We start from the raw sequence: 19,104 nt of genomic DNA, 5'->3' as shown, positions 1-19,104 counted from the left end.
CAGGTGTCCTGGGTCCCCTGAGCGTCCTGCAGGGCTCCTGAACCAGAGAGGGAGGAGCATGGAAAAACCCAGAATGATTACGAAAAATGAAGACTGTACAGCAAGAATGCAGATGACTGGGAGAGAAGACGGGAAATTTCCACTTGTAGAACAAAAAGCTGTCTGTCCACATTTGAAACCAAGAAGGGCAAAGAGGAAAAGACAAATTCAGAAATGCAGAGTTCCCGTCGTGGCTCAGTGGTTAACGAATCCGACTAGGAACCAACCATGAGGTTGCGGGTTTGATCCCTGGCCTCGCTCAATGGGTTAAAGATCCGGCATTGCCATGAGCTGTGGTATAGGTCGCAGAAGCGGCTTGGACCCCACATTGCTGTGGCTGTGGTGTAGGCTGGCAGCTGTAGCTCCGATTAGACCCCTAGCCTGGGGACCTCCATATGCCTCGGTGTGGCCCTAGAAAACACAAAAGACAAAAAAAAAGAAAGAAAGAAATGTGGGTGACAGAGACCAGGGGAGTGTGGTTGGGGAAAGCCCACCCACAGCCTAGGAGGCCGGCAGCTCGGGGTGGGATGGAGGTGGGGGCAGTTGGCCGGGGGCGATTAGTGAGCCCGCCGCTTATCTTGGCCCGAAGCAGTTCCTGTGGGGAGCAGATACCAGAGGCTCCGATCACTGACCTCATGTGACAGCATGTCAGCTCCATCATGACCGGATGGCCACAGAACACAAGCTACGGACCATCTGGTGGGCACCAGAGCAGGCAGGGGGAGATCTGAGCTAGGCACCCCCCTGCTCCTCACGTCAAGGACAGGTGTGAAGGCCCAGGAAAAAAGACGTAAAAAGAGACAAAACACACGTCAAGTACTTCAGTACCATTTAAAAAAGTCTTCTGGGCAAGAACCAAAACCCCAAACCAAAACCCAAGTGGCTCGCACTCCTCCAGCTTTCCCTGTGGCAAAAGAAGTTCACAAAGCCCTGGGGTTCAAAGAGGGTCCTGCCACTCGCCGTGTAATTTCAAGAGAATCGCTTCAACTCTGAGTCTCCATTTCTCCTCTATAACGCGGGGCTCATAGACCCACTCGTCATTGTCACCAGAAGGCTTACAAACTTCACCAGGAATCCCTGCTGTGGCACAGCAGGTTAAGAATCTGACTGCAGGAGTTCCTGTCGTGGCTCAGCGGTTCATGAATCCAACTAGTATCTGTGAGGACCCAGGTTTGATCCCTGGCCTCACTTGGTGAGTTAAGGATCTGGCATGGTCGTGAGCTGTGGTGTAGGTTGCAGGTGCAGCTTGGATCCCGCGTTTCTGTAGCTGTGGGGTAGGCCAGCAGCTTCCGCTCTGATTTGACCTCTAGTCTGGGAACTTCCATATATGCCGTGGGTGTGGCCCTAAAAAAAAAATCTCTGAGTGCAACCGTCCAGGTCACTGTGGAGGCTCGGGTTCAACTGGTGACCTATGCCACTATGGCTGTGGTGCAGGTCGCAGAGGCAGCTCAGAGCTGTGTTGCAGTGGCTCTGATTAAGTCAGCAGCTGCAGCTCCGAGTCAACCTAGAGCCTAGGAACTGCCTGAGGCCGCAGGTGTGGCTATAAAAAGAAACAAGTAAAAGAGAAGTGGCTTGTCCATGCAATGCCTTTTCCCACAGGACCTGGAAGAGACCCAAGAATACAGCAATCCCTTTCTTTCCTGAAAGCCACCAGGCAAAGGCCCAGAGGACTGGTCCTCTCTGCTAACACCCAGCATCTTTATAGGACCCTTTTCTGCCAATGACATTTTCTAAAAATCCCTGCTCCCCCCACCGCTCCCACCCCCATGGCAGTACTTATCTTAGGTGAACGGCAAGAAAAAAGGGAGTCCTCCATAAATTCACGAGGTGCCGGGCGCAAGAGGCCACAAGGGCTCACCCCCAACCTGCCAGGCTCTGCCAACAACACTTCTGAGCACGCCTTCCGTTCACCGCATTGTAGCAGCAGGATAACATGCAGACTCGTACCCTATACCTTTCTGTTCCCAACGCTGGACAAATGCACCCCCACAACACCTCCAAAAGTCATACGATGAATTGTATTTCTAAAATACCGGAGGTTTTGGAATGAATGACAGACCTCAAGGTCAGTGCAAAGAACGGCTGAGAAAAGAACATCTACCTCGCCAAAGCCTCCCAAGCTTTGCTGGGGAAGCCACCGCAAACAAGAACTCATTGCCTGGGCCAGCCCGCAGGCGCTGCAGAGCCACTTGCTGTGGCTGGCTGCCCAGGAGCCATGGGAACTCTGGGACAATCTCCCTCCCACCCCATCGCAGCAATACACAGCCCCTGCCCTGGCCACACTGGCCACAACGCCCTTTCCTTGTCCTGCCAGCCCCCTCCTTCCTGCACCACCTGTCTCCCCTGCTCTTCTCCCTGGGGCTGGAACATGGGTCCCCAGGCTCCAGAGCAGGCAGCTGGCTCAGCCCTGGGAAGGGGCAGCCCTGAGCTAAAACTCACAGCCAAACGTGAGACGCGTGAGATGGGAGCTCTGGGGTTCCAGTGGATTTCTGCTATTCCTAGCCTTATTTTTTAAAGCGGGACGTGTTTTTCCTCTACTTAAAACAAAAATGAATACCGCCCCCCATCCCACCCCCTCTTCTCCATCAGTCTCCACCTCTGACCCAGTTCTCAGAGCACTGCCCGCAGTGGTACCCACCCTCAACAAAGCATCAGCCCATCCGAACTATTTTTATCCTCGATATCCTTTCCACAGGCCACAAGAAAGAGATTCAGAAGGGAGGTGACCTCCCCAAGGTGCTCCCCCTCATACAGCCACACCGACCTCAGGAACGCTCCGCAGAGTACTGATGGTACGACCAGCAGCAAAGTGCAACAAGAAGTCGAGGGCAACAGAGGTGTCTGGGAAACAGGATTAAGATTCGTTCCAGACACAGTGCATCCCCATTTAGCTTCCACGATATAATGCGGGTGCGTCGCAACGCACTATGGAACCAAAGAAGACTCGAAAGATGTACCGTAGGACGGCCATTTATAGAAGGTTCAAAAATGAGCAAAATTCAACGTGTTGTTGAGAAAGGCATCTGTAGAAGACAAAACCAAAGACATGCAGGGAAGGAAAGGACCACCAGCCAGCATGGGGCTTTTGTCTAAGGTGGGAGCAAGGGCTTCTGAGTGCAGGTACGCCAAAGGGCTGCTTCTTTTAGGACTAATTATTAAGCATCCATGTTCTGTGCACTTGTCTGTGTATATGTCATATTTCACAACTAAAAATGTGAATTATTAAAGGCAAAGGAGTTTCTGTCATGGCTCAGTGGTTAATGAATCCGACTAGGAACTATGAGGTTGCGGGTTCGATCCCTGGCCTTGCTCAGGGGGTTAAGGATCTGGCGTTGCCGTGAGCTGTGGTGGAGGTTGCAGACACGGCTGGGATCCCGCGTTGCTGTGGCTCTGGCGTAGGCTGGTGGCTACAGCTCTGATCAGACCCCTAGCCTGGGAACCTCCATGTGCCGCAGGAGCAGCCCGAGAAAAGGCAAAAAGACCAAAAAAATAAATAAATAAAGTGGAGCCATTAAATGCATACTTTGATTCCTAACCCTTACTAAATTAGTAACTGACTCCTCTACCCTCAAATGCCAACAGATATAAAACATTTATTGCCCCCGGTATCTCCAGAGCCATCAAAACACTGGCGGCGACCTGGAAAGACCTGGAACCACCTAAATCCCAGAAGAAATGTCAACCGCAACCTCTGCCTTATCTCGTCCTCACCAGAAGGAATCGACAAAGGACTCCTTGCCCTGCTCAAAAATGTATCCTGCTCTTCCCACCATCTCAGTCATCACCACCCAGGACTGATGCTCAATACCAAACGCTTGCAGGGCTACTGTGTCCCAGCCAGGGGCAGGGGACTTGTGCCCTCCTGGGGGGACAGCTTTCTCTTTGCTCAGCTTCCAGATGATCAGGAGCAGAAAAGCCAGCTGGGGCCTCATAACTAGGTACCCAGGCATCATCAGGACATGACAAAGAGGACCTCATCACCCTCCAGCACAGCCTGAAGAAGGCCAGCCGCCCCACCTCTGAACGGGGGAGCAGGAGGGAGTTCCTGCCGTGGCTCAGCGGTAATAAACACGACTAGTATCCGAGGACGTGGTTTGATTCCTGCCCTCACTCAGCGGGTTAAGGATCCAGCGTTGCTGTGAGCTGTGGTGTAGGTCACAGGCACGGCTTGAACCTGGCTGTTGCTGTGGCTGTGGTGTAGACCAGCAACTGCGGCTCTGATTTGACCCCTAGCCTGGGAACTTTCATACATTATGGGTGCAGTCCTAAAAAGACAAAAAAAAAAGATTCAAAGCTTAGGATTCACCATCTGTGGGAAACTTGGGACAACAGTTTCTGCTCTTTTCAGAGATGTAGAGAAGGAACAAATATAACCCCACAGAAACGAGAAACGTGGTAGGTACTCAATAAATGGGTGTTCCCATTATCAGAAACACGACGATTAAAAGCACTGTTGGGCAGCAGAAAATGGATCTGTTTCCCACCCAACTTCTGACATGGCACAACTGCTTGACTGCGACATTCCTTGATGCTTGCTTCTCATGAGACTGGAAAGCATAAAAACACTTATCTTAAAAAAAAAAAAAAATCCCTAGGGGAGTTCCCACTGTGGCGCAGTGGGTTAATGACCCAGCTTGTCTCTGTCTAGGCACGGGTTCAATTCCCCAGCCCAGACCAGCAGGTTAAGGATCAGGCGTTGCTGCGGTTGTGGCCTAGGTCACAGCTCCGGCTGGGATTCAATCCCTGGCCCAGGAACTTCCAAACGCTGCAGGTGCAGCCATAAAAAAAATTTTAAAAATCCTTGGAAAACCTTAACACAAGATTTTAACCCGGTCAATAGCAATACTAATTCCTATCTCCCAACCTCCATACAATGACGAAATGTTAGGAGAAATTAAAAATTTCTAAGAGGAGAGTTAAGTAAACGATCTAGTGGCCAATCAGTCATTACCATGCTAATTAAGACCAGTAAACACACACAATACAGATTTTCCAAAAGCCCAAATTTAACCCTGAGCTTCTAGCTCATTTTTCTGTAAATCCATGTTTCCAAGCAGTAATAGATATATATTCTAACTAATGAAGGTGTTAAAAATTAGAAAAAAAAAAAAAAAAACCCAAAAGGTAGGAAAAGGGAAAAATAAAGATTCTAGTTAAAACAATACACCAACTGATTTCCAGGTAACAGTTGACTACTATGAAGTGTTCCTACTACGGATTTCAACTCTTTCAGCAGCGTTTTCCACCGGCCAGGAGAGTGAGGCAGAGATGACACACATACGTTAAATTAAAAGCTACATTTAGCTTTTTTCAGCGTTGTTTACTTTTCTGTTTTGGGGGGCGGTTCTTTTTTAGGGCTGCACTCGAGGCATGTGGAAGTTCCCAGGCTAGGGGATGAATCGGAGCCACACTTGCCGGCCCAGATCACAGCCACGGCAACTCGTGATCCAAGCCTCGCCTGAGACTTAGACCACAGCTCACAGCATTGCCGTATCTCCGACTCACGTAACGAGGCCAGGGATCAAACCTGCATCGTCATGGACACTAGTCAGATGCGTTTCCACTGCACCACAACGGGAAATATGTTTCTATTTTTAAAAATATACTCTTTGTTACGGAGTGACATAGACCTTGATTTAAACGTCTCACATGATGGAGTTCCCATCATGGCTCAGCAGTTAACGAGCCTGACGAGTGTCCATAAGGACTCGGGTTCGATCCCTGGCCTCACTCAGTGGGTTAAGGATCCAGCGTTACCGTGAGCTGTGGTGTAGGCCAGCAGCTACAGTTCCGATTGGATCCTTAGCCTGGGAACCTACCTATGCTGCAGGTACGGCCCTGAAAAAACAAAAAAGATTTTAAAAAATTGAAAAAAAAATAAAGGTCTCGCATGGTTGAGGAAACATCTGATACGTAGCAGAAATGATGTGTCGATCAGATTTTGTCTTTCTGCAGGGCCGAGCCAGGGTTTAGATGCCCATAGCTGCTGCCTGTCCTCTTCCTGCCAATTCTCAACTAGTCTTCTGCTACGAAAGCACCAAAAGCTCTGGGAGGACACAGCACACACCCCCCAGCCCCCCACCCCATGGCAAAACTCTTCTCTGCTTCCCCATCAGGGGAGGGTCCCACCAAACCTACCATGATGGTGTGTTCCGGAAATTTGGCACGGACAAGCTTCACGAATTCCACAAAATGCTCCGAGTACCCATTGGCCACATCCAGGCAAATAAACTTAACCTGCGGCACAGCTTCCAGGATGCTGCTCATCTTTTCCAGATCATTCTTCCCACTGCCGGAACTCACGGCAACATGCTGTACCAAATAATCCAGGAGACAAAAGATACAAACAGTAAGTAGCATCCAGAAGTCAGGCCTTGGTTCCATCCACTCACCTGCTATGGGGACAGTAGAGTGACCCCCTGAGGTGCACCCTGATCAAATACACACACAGCAGACCAGCTTAAGAAACACAACATGTGCCTCATGTGCGGCCCTAAAAAGCAAAAAAACCAACGCAAAAAACAAACAAACAAACAAACAAAAAAACCCCACTGGAGTTACTGTTGTGGCTCAGCAGGTTACAAACCCGACTAGTACCCATGAGGATTTGGGTTTGATCCCTGGTCTCGCTCAGTGGGTTAAGAATCCTGCATTGCTATGGCTGCAGCCGTGGCCGGCAGCTGCAGCTCCAATTCGACCCCTAGCCTGTGTATTTCCATATGTGGACGTGCAGCTCTAAACAGCAAAAAAATAAGAAAGAAAACAAAACATACAACAACAGAGGTCTTGAGAGGATTCATTTGTTCAGTTGTCTCAACTGACTCCATCATCTTTCCTGACATTAAACTGCATACACCCTGAGCCCTGGACCTCAGCACAGAACCTCACCCCTTGGCTTTTATTTAATTTCCTCAAGCTCTCCACATGGAACTCAGAACTGGGGAGCGGCTGGTGTGCACTCTCCCCCCTGGAGGAGAGGCAGGAAGCCTGAGGGTGCCTGGTCAGCTCAGGTCCTCGCGCCAAAGCCTCAGCTGTCACCCTGAGCATCCCACTTGGCGGGGAAAGATGTCCACAACCCCTCTGATCAAACTCTTTCCTCTTTTCACTTTTGCTCCCAATACAACACTCTAACAACATGCAAGCTGTGACGTGCGTGGGTTTCTAAAAGTCTCAGGGTTTCTGTTAAAGTCAAAACGTCCCAAAGTGCAGGAGTGAATGAGCCGGGAAAGATCCTTCTCATCTGCTCTTGGATGTGTTTACATCTGAAGCCACCACCTCCTCCTCCTCCGTGACACCCTCCCCTCCAGCCTCCTCGGCACTGCTGCCCTCCAAGTCGCCCCTCTCTGCTCCTCTCACAATCGGCCCTTTGGTTTTGAGAAGTGGGTGCCTAAGCCGGGGGACTGTGCCCAAAGTCAGCATCTCACCTTCTATGAGATACTATTTTATAAATTTATATAATATTTCTATGTGAATTCCTATCTCTAAACAATAAGCCACAGGAGTTCTCATTGTGGTGCAGGGGCGATAAACCCAACTAGTAGCCATGAGGATGCGGGTTCGATCTCTGGCCTCGCACCGTGGGTTGGGGATCCAGCAGAGCCATGAGCTGTGGTGTAGGTTGCAGACACAGCTCAGAACCCGTGTTGCTGCGGCTGTGGTGTAGGCCAGCAGCTGCAGCTCTGATTTGACCCCTAGCCTGGGAACCTCCATATGCCACAGGTGCAGCCCTAAAAAGCAAAGAACAAAATGAAACGAAAACCCAGAAACAAAACACCCCACGATTCAATGGTTTTTAGTATGTTCAGAGTTGCACAGCCATCATCACAAACAACCTTAGAACATTTAACCACCCCAAAAAAGAAATCCTCACCCCCTTTAGCCCTCACCCTCAAACCTCCCATCCCCAGACTTAGGCAACCACAAATCTACGTTCTGTCTCTATAGGTTTGCCTCCTCTTGACATTTCCTGTGAAAAGAAATCATATGCATGGCCTTTGGTGTCTGGCTTTTTCAATGAGCGACATGTTTCCAAGGCTCCTCTGTGCTGTAGCATCAATCAATACTTCACGCCCTCCTTTCATAGCTGGATAGTCCACTGCAAGGATGTACCAGAGTTCACGTATTCATTCATCAGCGGATGGACAGTTGGGTTGTTTCCACATGTTGGCTACTCTGAACATCTGTGACATGATTTTTTGTGAACACGTATTTCTCTGTCAGCTGGGTCTATACTAGGAAAGGAATTTACTAGGTAATAGGGTAGCTCTTAGGTTTAACCTTTTGAGGAACCACCAAACGGTTTCCCAAAGCAGCTGCACCATTTCACATTCCCATCGGCAACGGAGGAGGGGTCCGACGTGTCCACATTCGCGCCCACGCTTTTTCTTATCTGTTGGATGAAAGCCATCCTCGTGGGCATATTGTTTATTCGGCTCCATGATAAACAATAGTCAGCTCCAATTATAATAACAACTCATTATAATTAGGTGTTTCTTCTACAGCCAAAAAAGCATGTTCAGAATCAACCCCATTCCCTGGCAGGAAACACTGCCAGGGCTTCCATAAGCTCTCAGGATGGGACACTTCACTTTCCTAGGGGGGAAAAAACAGATATTCCTTGCAGAAAATCCCTAATATTTTAAACCTAGAACACAGAACAGGTTTCCTCGGCAAACTCCTGGCGATGATGAAGGGCTGGGGTGCTGCCACTGGCTTTCCCCAGTTTCTCTGGGGACTCTTATGTCTTATCTATCGGCTGCCAATTCAAATCCTTTTGACAACCCTGAACATTTTCTTCCCCGGCAACAAATGTGATTATAACCAGGGCGCAGTCCTACCTGCAGGCATTCTGGGTGATTAGCGGCAAAGAGCTTCCAGTCATCCAGGGTGTAATGCTTGTGAATTGCTGTAAACATGGAGTGCTAGGAAACAAAACAGCACCATTAGGACACGAAGGCAAGGGAGCCCCCTTCCGCCTTCCTCCATCTGGCCGGGGAGATCCACCACCCAGACAAAAGCATCCACCTTCCTGGCCGTTCTTGCTTTCTTTGCTTTGACTATGCTCCCAGAAGCCCCAGCGGAGGAAGGTCGAACCAGGAAAATCACCAAAGCAAGGTTTCCATTCTCATCCAATCAGACAACACAGCCTTCAAGACTTTGGAGGCAAAGCCAGCAGAATGGGGGTGGGGGCTGGGGGAGGGGGATAAGGGCGCAGTCTCAGAGCCCTGGTCCAGCCCACACCTGACTGAGGCCAAGAGCAAGAGAGAGCGGGGTGGGCCCCCGCTCATCAGCAGGCAGCCTAAAGGGGCAGCCCGCTTCTTCTTCGTCAACCCCGAGAACCCCACTTTTACCTGAAAGCTTTTGTGCTCCCGACCCAAACATTTCCTGCTAAAAGCTAAACCCATCAGGCACTTGGTGTTCTTGGGGGAGGGGCGTCCATGAATCATCCTCCCAAATCTCTATCAACCCAGCAGGCACCCACTCAATGCTGACTCGGTGCAAGCACTCCGCGTACTTGCTTCTCAGAACAACTCTGTACGCAATTATTAGCTTCCTGGGCAGAAATGGGGCGTAAGACACTCAAGCTTCAGAAACTGAACAACTGCTTGGCCAAAAAGGGGCAAAGGCCAAGTCCAACGCCAACCGGAATGCCGAACCCCAGGCTCTTCCTCCTGTATCAGGACCTCGCTCCTAACTTCCCTGGGTCTAGTTCCGCATCTACAGTTTCCTACCCTAAAGTTCTGTGACTTTATTAACTTGCCGTAACTCAGTGGATCCAAGAAATAGAAAATTCACAGACCCACACATGGTCAGCTATTTCAGGGCACACAGCCTCACTCGTGGGGAGTTTTTCCTGGGCAAATGAAAGAGCGTAGCAAGTCCTCCATTTTCCATGGATATATGGAATCTGATACATATGGAACCTATATACATGCAATCTGATAAATGAATTGATCAGGAACATGTACTGCTCCCAATGTCTATGCACTTTTACCCTAATCCATAATTCATTCTGATCACAGAGCAGGGCAAGGTAAAGATAGGGAGGGGAAAAAAAATGTCTAAATTCCTTTAGCAGTTAATTGATTAGCCTCTGGCCCAAAGCTCAGAGGGGGTTGAGGGCAGAGAGAGGATGCAACTGATCCTGGACTCAACCTCCCCTAGTCCACTCCATTGTGTGAGTCATAATTGGTTTGAAAATCTTCCTTCTAATCACTGGCCAGTAATGAATCCCAGCACCTCCTGAGGTTAGGCATGCTGCCCACAGCAAGAAGCTCTTTCAACTAATTGGATTTATCTTTCCACTTGGCAGGCATTGTCTGTGGAAAAGGATGCACAGGTTCCACGCATCAGAAGCATATCAACAACGAATAAGATGCACTGAGCCTCGGACACAAATGCAGACACCGATGCGTGAGACGAAGGTTCTGCCCACAGATAACCTGCTCTTTATTTGTCTCAAGGCCAGGATACTGGCCACTCCCTCTACAGGCAGCGAGACAGCAGTTGGCTAAAGGGACTTTGAGCTTGTACGCTTAGCTGTCACAGTTTAAGTTGGGAGGCAAGTCCCTTGTTGTGGAGTCCGTCTGGGTTTGAATCTCCAATCTGTGTCTCCAGGGCTAAATGTCTTGAGCCCGTGACTTCTCCTGCCCCTCTCTGCCTCGTTTCCTCATCTGTACATGGAACTTGGTAGAGATGTGACCATGTCATACACGCTACATCCAGTGCATGGCACCTAAGTTTTCTACATAATGATGTAATAGGTGAATAAATACTACAGAAGAGATGAAGCAGTTCTATCTTCATTTTAAACATGCTGAGAGTTCCCATCATGGCGCAGTGGAAACGAATCCAGCTAGGAACCATACAGTAGCGAGTTCGATCTCTGGGCTCACTCAGTGGGTTAAGGATCCGGCATTGCTGTGAGCTGTGGTGTAGGTCACAGACTTGGCTTGGATCCTGCGTTGCTGTGGCTGTGGCGTAGGCCGGCAGCTGTAGCTCTGATTCAACCCCTAGCCTGGGAACCTCCGTATGCCACAGGTGTGGCCCTCAAAAGCAAAAACAAAAATAATTAAAAAAAAAATAAAGGTGCTGTCATTCTTCTACGAACAGGACGCACATCTTCCTTTAGGATATGGCACACTGTCTGACTTCTTTTGTAGCTCTAATTTCCAAAACCGTCATGGGCATCTTCAAGGAAGACACAGATACAGATCTAGAGCACCTCATTGAACGCCAGGTCCAGACTCCCCGTACCTTCCGACTGGACAGAGAAAAAGAAGGGCCTCCAGCAACAATCAGACTCAGAACTAAATTGTTTGGCCACAGCAATGACCCAGAGTGTCTCACTTTTCCCCTCTTCCCTGTGTCTGAGCAAGTCCTAGGTGAGCTCCTGACAACCTGCTCAGTGCGAGCAGCAGAGGGAAAATGCCCAGCATCTTACCTGTGACATCACCACCGCCATCTCAAATGTCCCCACGGTGTCCATGTTGGCCACAATGATGGGAATCCCTGAGTAGGTCTGCTTCGAGTTTCGAAATGTGAAGGTTCGCTCGAGATCCACCTGTTGCAAAAGAAAACAGAAGCCCTTGGTTCTTCATGTGATTTGTGCAGAACTTCTAGAGTTGAGCATGAATAGAAAGACACAAAGAAAGCAAATGTCCTTCGGCCCCTGGATTCTCTTAGGCGCTGGGCCACATGTTCTGTAGACAGGTGAGTTCCCGAGGAAACAGAGTCATGGGTCGTTATACAGGTATAAAATCTGAACCAAGCTCCTTGGCATCCTCAAGCCCCAGTACCACTGGATGTTCTGCCATGAAGCCCAGCCTCTGAATCGGAAACTCTCTCCTCCAACAGCTGCTCCCATTCCCCTGCCACCTTCTGTCCCCAGCCTGGTTCATCCTAGACCTAAACACCCACACACAAGGCACTTTTCCCCATGTCCCAAGCACGGGTGGGGCAATTCACCTTCTGGGAAAATCCAGCCCACTCTTCCCTGCCAACCAAGGCCTTCCCTTGAATTCTCACCTGCCCAGAGAACTGGCCACTCCAAATTAGCCCCGCAGCCAGTTGCAACCCATTAATCCCTTCTCCCTTCGACCTTCTCAGCTGTTTTGTGACTATCAGCATCTTTCAAGAGCTGGGAGGAAGTGCACGGCGGCCCTCAGTCTGTGCCCAGAACCACTTGTTCCTCTGACTTGCAAACAGCTGGAGGGAGGGGCCCTCAGCTTCCACTGTAACTCCAGCTCCAGGGCATGTATGAGGGCCTCGGCTAGCAGGACTCCATCTCAGCTGTGTCACCGTGCGGCATATTCAATTCCCTGTTTCATTTCTTTGCTTTTTAGGGCCACACCCATGGCACACGGACGTTCCCAGGCTAAGGGTCAAATCAGAGCTACAGCCGCCAGCCTACGCCACCGCCCCAGCAACTGGGGATCTGAGCCAAGTCTGCGACCTACACCATAGCTCACAGCAGTGTCGGATCCCTGACCCACTGAGCGAGGCCAGGGATGGAGCTCACATCCTAGTGGATACTTGTAGGATTCATTTCTGCTGTGCCACAACGGGAACTCACTATTCGCTGTTTTAAATATTCAGCACTGTTTCCTTAGCTGGACCCCAAGGGATACGGACTCTCCTGGAAGTGGGCGCATCCCCCAAGGAGAACGGGCAGGAGGAACGCAGGTATGAATCGTAAGCTTCTGAAAGCATGTAGACCACCACTGATCCCGGCTCACTGGGGACAGCAGCAATAATCACTTCCTACCAGTGTTCCTCTAGAGCCTTCTATTCTTTCTCATTGCAAGTCATTTTCACTTTGCTACCAACATGTCAAAGCACCAGGGGACACCTCAGGTTTTTTAGCCTTTTCGAGCCTCTTTCTCCTTCACACACAGAAGGCTTCCTGGGGGAATGAGGTCATCAATACGGTGGCACTGGCCTTCAACAGCCATCGGGCGGGGACCTGCGATGCAGGAGCTCCTCCCTCCCCAACCTCTTTCCCTGCCCAGGTGCTCAGTTCAGTGAAGCAAGTCGGATCCCTTTCTGAAACTGCAGGGGTCTGTTCACAGCACCCTTCTGTGCTCTGAATGACCCTCCAGCATGCTGGCTTCGCAGGCTTCAAACAATCAGAATTCCCTGGTCTTCGCATTTCTTAGGCGCCTCCAAGAAGCCTGGGGACAGCTGCCATACCTGCCACGGGGCCAAGTTCACAATGGGCTTTCCTTGGCACTGCCAAACCAGTACATGAAACACGGAGCTCTGTTCCAGAAAAGGACCACCCTGACACCAGACACCTCCCCTCGCTTCTCGTCTGCATGTGTCAGGGTCTAGGAGGCCCTTAATTCTAGGGATGAGAAATAAAATATTTTCCCCCACCTTATCCACACACACACACACACACACACCCAAAATAGACCAGTGGTTCCCGGAGCGAGAAATAGTTTAAATATTCCAGCCTCCCAGGAACAAAACTTGGCATTTCATCTGCCCCAGCTGGTCAAGGCACCAAATATAGCACCTCCGAGTTCCCTCTCTGCGAAGCTGGTACGAAAGGGCACAGAAAGTCATCAGCCGCCGCTCCCCCACCTCAAAAGGCCACGTCTCTGCTGTTCTTTACCTACGCCTTTGTCAGAGCCCTACGGCCCAACATTTGAGGGCCTGAAAGCACAAACGGAGGCCACCTGTCACATTTCTAAACATCTCGACGCTCTGAGTCAAGTCTAAGAAGCTGCCAAGTGAATTCTGTCCCGTCCTCCTACTCTGAAGACACCATTCTCTTAACGACCAGGAAAGTACATCATGGGACCCAGCCCTGGGCCCCATCCGTACCCCCCTCTCTTCCCACCCGCATCCTCTGTGCACACCGACACCCCAGTCTGGACACTGAACTCCCAGCCCACACGTCCATCCCCCCACCCCATGGTCCCCTGGCCACTCTCTGAGGTCACAGGTGGGCACGTCAGCAGCATCCCTGGCCCTTGGGAAGCACACCTGGGGCATCACTTGACATCATCTGGGCAGGAAATCCAGGATCCTGAGCATCTGGAGCCCAGCCTAGAGGAAAAAGGCCCTGTCTTGGCTCTGTCCAGTGAAGAGCATACAGGGAAGCAGAAGTGGGGCCTGGGGCAGGAGTTTCTTTTGCTTCAATCTATGGACGATATTAATGAAAGTGATTCTCTTATTAAATGACTCATTATCTGTCTCACCTGTAAACTGTTATTAGTCACCATGAAGACAAGGCCTTTCATCCCTATGGACCTAGTGGCTCAAAAAATGATGGATTAAAGGTCTGGCTAAGGGGTAAGAAGGAGATTGTTTTGGCCCCTCCCTTCCAGGGTAATGCAGGGGTCCTCAGCCTGGCCTTCTGATGGTGCTCAGGATCCTGGAACTTTCCCTATTGGGAGTCAGGATTCAGAGACGTGCGGGCAGGAAGCCACAGGGTTCCACAAGTGCTAAGGCACTGGTGGCCAGCCCAGGGCATCTCCGTGCACATCAGAATCATGGCAGGATGATCCCCCAAAGTCCACGTGCTCAGGCCACCCCAAGTTTAATAAATCAGAACTCTGTGCTGGAGACAATGTGTCTTCTGGAGGGTCTCTCCAGGTGAGATTCAGATGCATTCATTAAGAACTAGTCAAACCCTCCAATGGTATGGAGCAAAATGCACAGAGGCTGTTATGGCTTGAACGGTGTCTCCCCCAAAAGGCACTGAAATACTAACCACGGGTACCTGCAAACGTGACCTTATTTGGAAATAGGGTCTCTGTGGCTAAGCAACATAAGATGTGGGCCCTGTTCCAGGATGGCTGTGTTCTTATGCAAAGGGGAAGTTTGGACAGAGACACACAAAAAAGGGAGAATGCTGATGGAAGAGGAAGGCAGACGTGGGAACGAGGCATCGACAAGCCCAGGAGCACCCGGGTTGTGTGTTAACAACCAGAAGGTAGGAGAGAAGCAAGGAAGAGTCTCTCTCAGAGGCCTCTGGAGGAACCAGACCTGCTGATCCCTCCATCTGGGACTTCCAGCCTCCAGAACTGTGAGACAATACACTTCTGTTGCGTACACCCCCGGGTTGTGGCACTTGGTTACAGTGGCCCCAGGAAACTGATACAGAGCCCAGGTAACAAAATAATTAGCCCGGAGCTTGGATTAGAAGAACCCAGGCCTCCTTTCTCCCCGTCTGATCTTCTCTCTTCTTGGTCACTGTCTCATTCCTCTCGGGCCAGCCTGTTGTCCACTGAGGCTGGAGCAGAACTCACTGGACCACTGATGGAAAGAAACACCAACTCTGAAATCTTAAGGAGACTGACCACTCCTTGGGTCACGTCTTCTCGGTCCCAGGTCAAGCACGTGGCCAGTTTTCTTCTGCAACTTCCTTCACTGCTGACTTCCACCATTCTGGTTGTGTTGTTCAGTGTGTAGGTTTTTAAAATCTTACAAGCTTAAGGACTGGGGTGGGACACTGGGACAAGGGATGGGTCCCGGGGAAGAAAACGCTCAAGGAGTCAGGGGATGATGTCATCTCCTCAGTGTGTCAAAGAAAGGTCTTATCCAATCAACAAACATGTCACTTCCTCAGAAAAGACTACGCAGATGCTCCCAGGCAGCCGTGTGGCCTTCTATCCCAGGGACTCGGAAGACCGGAGGACAGGCAATGCATGGATGGTTGGGGGTGATTGCTGAGCTGGTTCAACCACATAGGCTGCCTGAGTTATTGCCACCTGTACCCCTTGCCTCTGGGAGCTGACCTTAAATTTATTCTGTGACACCTGCGGAAGTGCCCTCAAGGGAGCACTAAACTTCTGCGTGGGAGGGCACACTGCCTTTCTCTCCACTTCCTGCCCACTGTCTGATGATCCCGCAGCAGGCCTGGCTCTGAGCAAAACCGCTGCAGCGAGGAATCTTGTCGACAGTCAAAACTCTCCCTTCCCAGCCAGACTCTGCTTTCCCAGAGTATGTTTGCCCGCCAGGCTCCAATGTTTTCTCTCCTGGCTCTACTCAGATCTGCTCTCTGGTGAGGCTCAAAGTCCATTTATCATTTAGTTTCGAGTTTGCATTTGGGTATCATTCTGCCTGGGAGCATACACTTTATGATTCTCCCTAGTCCCACAAGGCAGTTTTTTTTTTTGTTTTTTTTTTTTAATCTGTGTACCAGAAATCTCAGGCATCCACGAGCAAATGGTGAAAACCGTGAGGGGATTCAAGGTCTCTGAAGTCGGCAGTTGGATGATGGAGGGTCCAGACAGGTGGCTAAACCGTGACAGCAACCAACTGGAAAGGCAACACCAGTTAACTCGGGTTTCCAGGCAGGGAGCTGGCAAACTCCCACAAACACGGAAATGTGAACACACCTCTCAAGGGCACAGAGATCTCACTGCTACACGAACACGTAGATTGCAAGGGGCCATGGGAAGCTGGGTGGCTAACAGTTTCAATCCGCCCAAACTAGGAAACTAAACGAGGCATATGACATCATACCCTAGAAAGAGTAATTCGTCCTATCGCATAAACCCTAAATGACTTACCGTCAAGAGGTTCCTGGTTCAGAAGTTCTAAACATATACCTTTTCTTTTTCTTTCTTTTTTTTTTTTTTTTTGTGTGTGTGTGTGTCTTTTTGCCTTTTCTAGGGCCGCAACCACGGCATATGGAAGTTTCCAGGTAGGGGTCTGATCAGAGCTGTAGCCGCGGGCCTACATCACAGCCACGGGGGATCCGAGCCATGTCTGCAACCTACACCACAGCTCACAGCAACGCCAGATCCCCAATCCACTGAGCAAGGCCGGGAATCGAACCCACAACCTCATGGTTCCTGGTCAGATTCGTTAACCACTGAGCCACGACAGGAACTCTTCATTTTTCTTAAAAGGAGTTTCTCTCTACTAAGTGAACTGTGACCATTTAGGCTGCTGAGGCCCCCAAATCATCTGTCTGCCCAGAATAAACACATCTTGTCTTGGCCTCAGGCACCAGCTACACTGCTTAGACTTGAGGAAACTCAGGCCTGCCACCCCAGCTGTTGATTTTGCTTCTAAGTGTCTGCCCCACTCTTTGGCACCTGCAAGGGCATGATGAAGGACCAGACTGGTCAGGAGCAGAGCTGACCAATCAAGGATGAGAAGGATTAATCATCAAGGGTGCGACCACCTGCTTGAGAAGGTGAGCTGGTTCTGGTCACTCGCAAATCAAGAGGCTTCCTTAATCCACGCAAGCCCTCGACTGGCAGCACCAGGCACTGCACTTAAGAGTCAGGCCTGGGCACAGGCAGGCAGCCCAGTTCCTGCAAGGGGATTTATTTATGGTCGTGCGGGGGGAGGGGGAGCAGCAAGCTGGCTCAGCCTCCCCCTGTTTACTTTTGCAACCCCAGTCTCCAGACCCAGCAGTTTCCCCTTCCTCTCCAGCTCTCAGCCCACCAGGCAAAACCACGGTCACCAGCACCCACTCCTCCAGGGAACTCTGTCTTTCTGTGCAACTAGTTTATCCTTCAAGATTTGACCTTTCCCTGCCCCCCACTCCCTATCTCCAGGCCGGCCTCCACCTGTCGTCCCTCAGGCTTTGCTTTCACTAAGGCACAACTAGCACAACTGACCACCCCATTGGTCCCACTGCCCCCACTCCACTGCTTTCAGCTTCCCAAAGAACTGGACTGGACTGCAGCTGTCCAGTAAGAGGGTGCCACCAGGCACAGGTCCCCAGCCTCGCTCTCAAAAGGTCACCGAAATGCGGAAAGTAAACGTTGAACTTTTGCCCTGGAGTTGCCCTGCTTTTCAGACCTTTAAAAAAATTCCATTGCTAGACCTGATCCTAAAGCGGCCGGAGTTCTCCGCACCAGGAAACACTGCCAAAATCTTTCCTCTCCCTTTATACTCCGGCTCCACCGTATCATTTTCTCTCTATAAGCACACCTCAACCCCCATCCCCCGCCATTCTTTCTAAATCAGTTGACCACCTGATCTTCGCTACCCTAGGATCAAGTTCTGTGTGTTTCCCCCTTGCCCACTCAACCGGACGTATTTAGAATTTTGGGCCGGAGCCCGGGCCCTTAAAGACACCTCCTGTCCTTGCAAAGAACCAGCTGGCTTTTCCTTTTCACGGTGGTGCGAGGGCAAAAGAGGTCAGCGTCCCATCCATCTCCAGACATACTAAAAAAGCTGGCAATGTTGGCCCATTCTGGCGCCTTGCACCCACCTCCCTCGCGCCACACGGGGAAAAAAAAAAAAAAATCCCACCCCAATGCGGCTATGAAGGGGCCCACCTCGGCTCGGCTCTTGAGGCTGCTTCGCTTGGGTCGGAGAAGGACATCCTTGAAGTCCAGCTTGAGGTCCGCATCTATGCGGGGCATGGTGCCGAGCGGCGCGCTCGACCAGAGGGGCTGGAGCCCGCAGCTCCTTCCTGCAGCGCGGGCGCCGGGGGAGGTGGGGGCCGGGAGCGGGCGGGGGCGGGGCCCGCGGAGGGCGGGGGCGGGGCCCACAGAGGGTTGGGGCGGGGCGGCGCCGCGAGAAGGCGAGTTGCTCGGCCCCGGCGGGTGCCTGCGGGCCGCTGAGCGCGCACGCTGCGCCCTTCTGGCCTCTGGACGCCTCCGGCCCCGCTAGACCCGCCCTCTCGCTCCGCCGGCCCCGCCCCTGACCCCTCCCCGCGCGGGAGACCTCGGTGCGGGCCAGAAAGGATAGGCGAGATGGGGAGAAACCAGGCGCACGCAAGAAGTTCGCACGTGTGACATTTTAACCACCTCCCCCCTCCCCGCTCCCGTTTCTTATCGCCTCGCTTAGTACGGTGACCGAAGGGTGTATGGGGAGGGGGGGTTAGGGAGTGAGGGGGAGAATTCACAATGTGCTGTCACCAAGGGTACGGCCAAGACTTGCCCTGTGACCTCCTCACCCAAGGAAAAGTCCACTCCTTGAAAGGTTTCCCTTCTCCTTTCTCTAATGTCAAGCCCTAATACTCAGCAGATGCTGAGTCACACCGCCCACGTGCCAAAAACTAAGAAACCCCTGGGAACTGGATAGAATTAAGAGTGGGCAGGTGAATCTGTTTTGCAGCATTGGGTTTGTTGAGGCATTTTTAGG

At 51.1% G+C, this 19,104-nt stretch overlaps 1 protein-coding gene across 3 annotated transcripts in view; it reads right to left on the bottom strand.

Annotated features, from left to right (window-relative positions):
- Positions 1-18,579, bottom strand: part of GMPR (guanosine monophosphate reductase) — a 44,410-nt gene extending 25,831 nt beyond the window's left edge. For 2 of the 3 annotated variants that reach the window (XM_013977450.2, XM_021099781.1), the window contains exons 1-4: positions 12,067-12,183; positions 11,483-11,602; positions 8,877-8,960; positions 6,178-6,351 (exon numbers count right to left, since the gene is read on the bottom strand). In XM_013977450.2, coding sequence (XP_013832904.1) covers positions 6,178-6,351; positions 8,877-8,960; positions 11,483-11,602; positions 12,067-12,168 — 480 coding nt within the window. In that variant the 5' untranslated portion in view covers positions 12,169-12,183. Of the gene's footprint in view, positions 1-6,177; positions 6,352-8,876; positions 8,961-11,482; positions 11,603-12,066; positions 12,184-18,293 lie in introns of those variants that run through there. The other variant, XM_001929120.7, reaches the window with a different exon arrangement.

This window comes from Sus scrofa, chromosome 7 (assembly GCF_000003025.6).
Source record: "Sus scrofa isolate TJ Tabasco breed Duroc chromosome 7, Sscrofa11.1, whole genome shotgun sequence".
Classification (NCBI taxonomy): domain Eukaryota; kingdom Metazoa; phylum Chordata; class Mammalia; order Artiodactyla; family Suidae; genus Sus; species Sus scrofa.
Note: the sequence above shows the minus strand (reverse complement) of the source record. Positions and strands in the feature narration are given on the sequence as shown.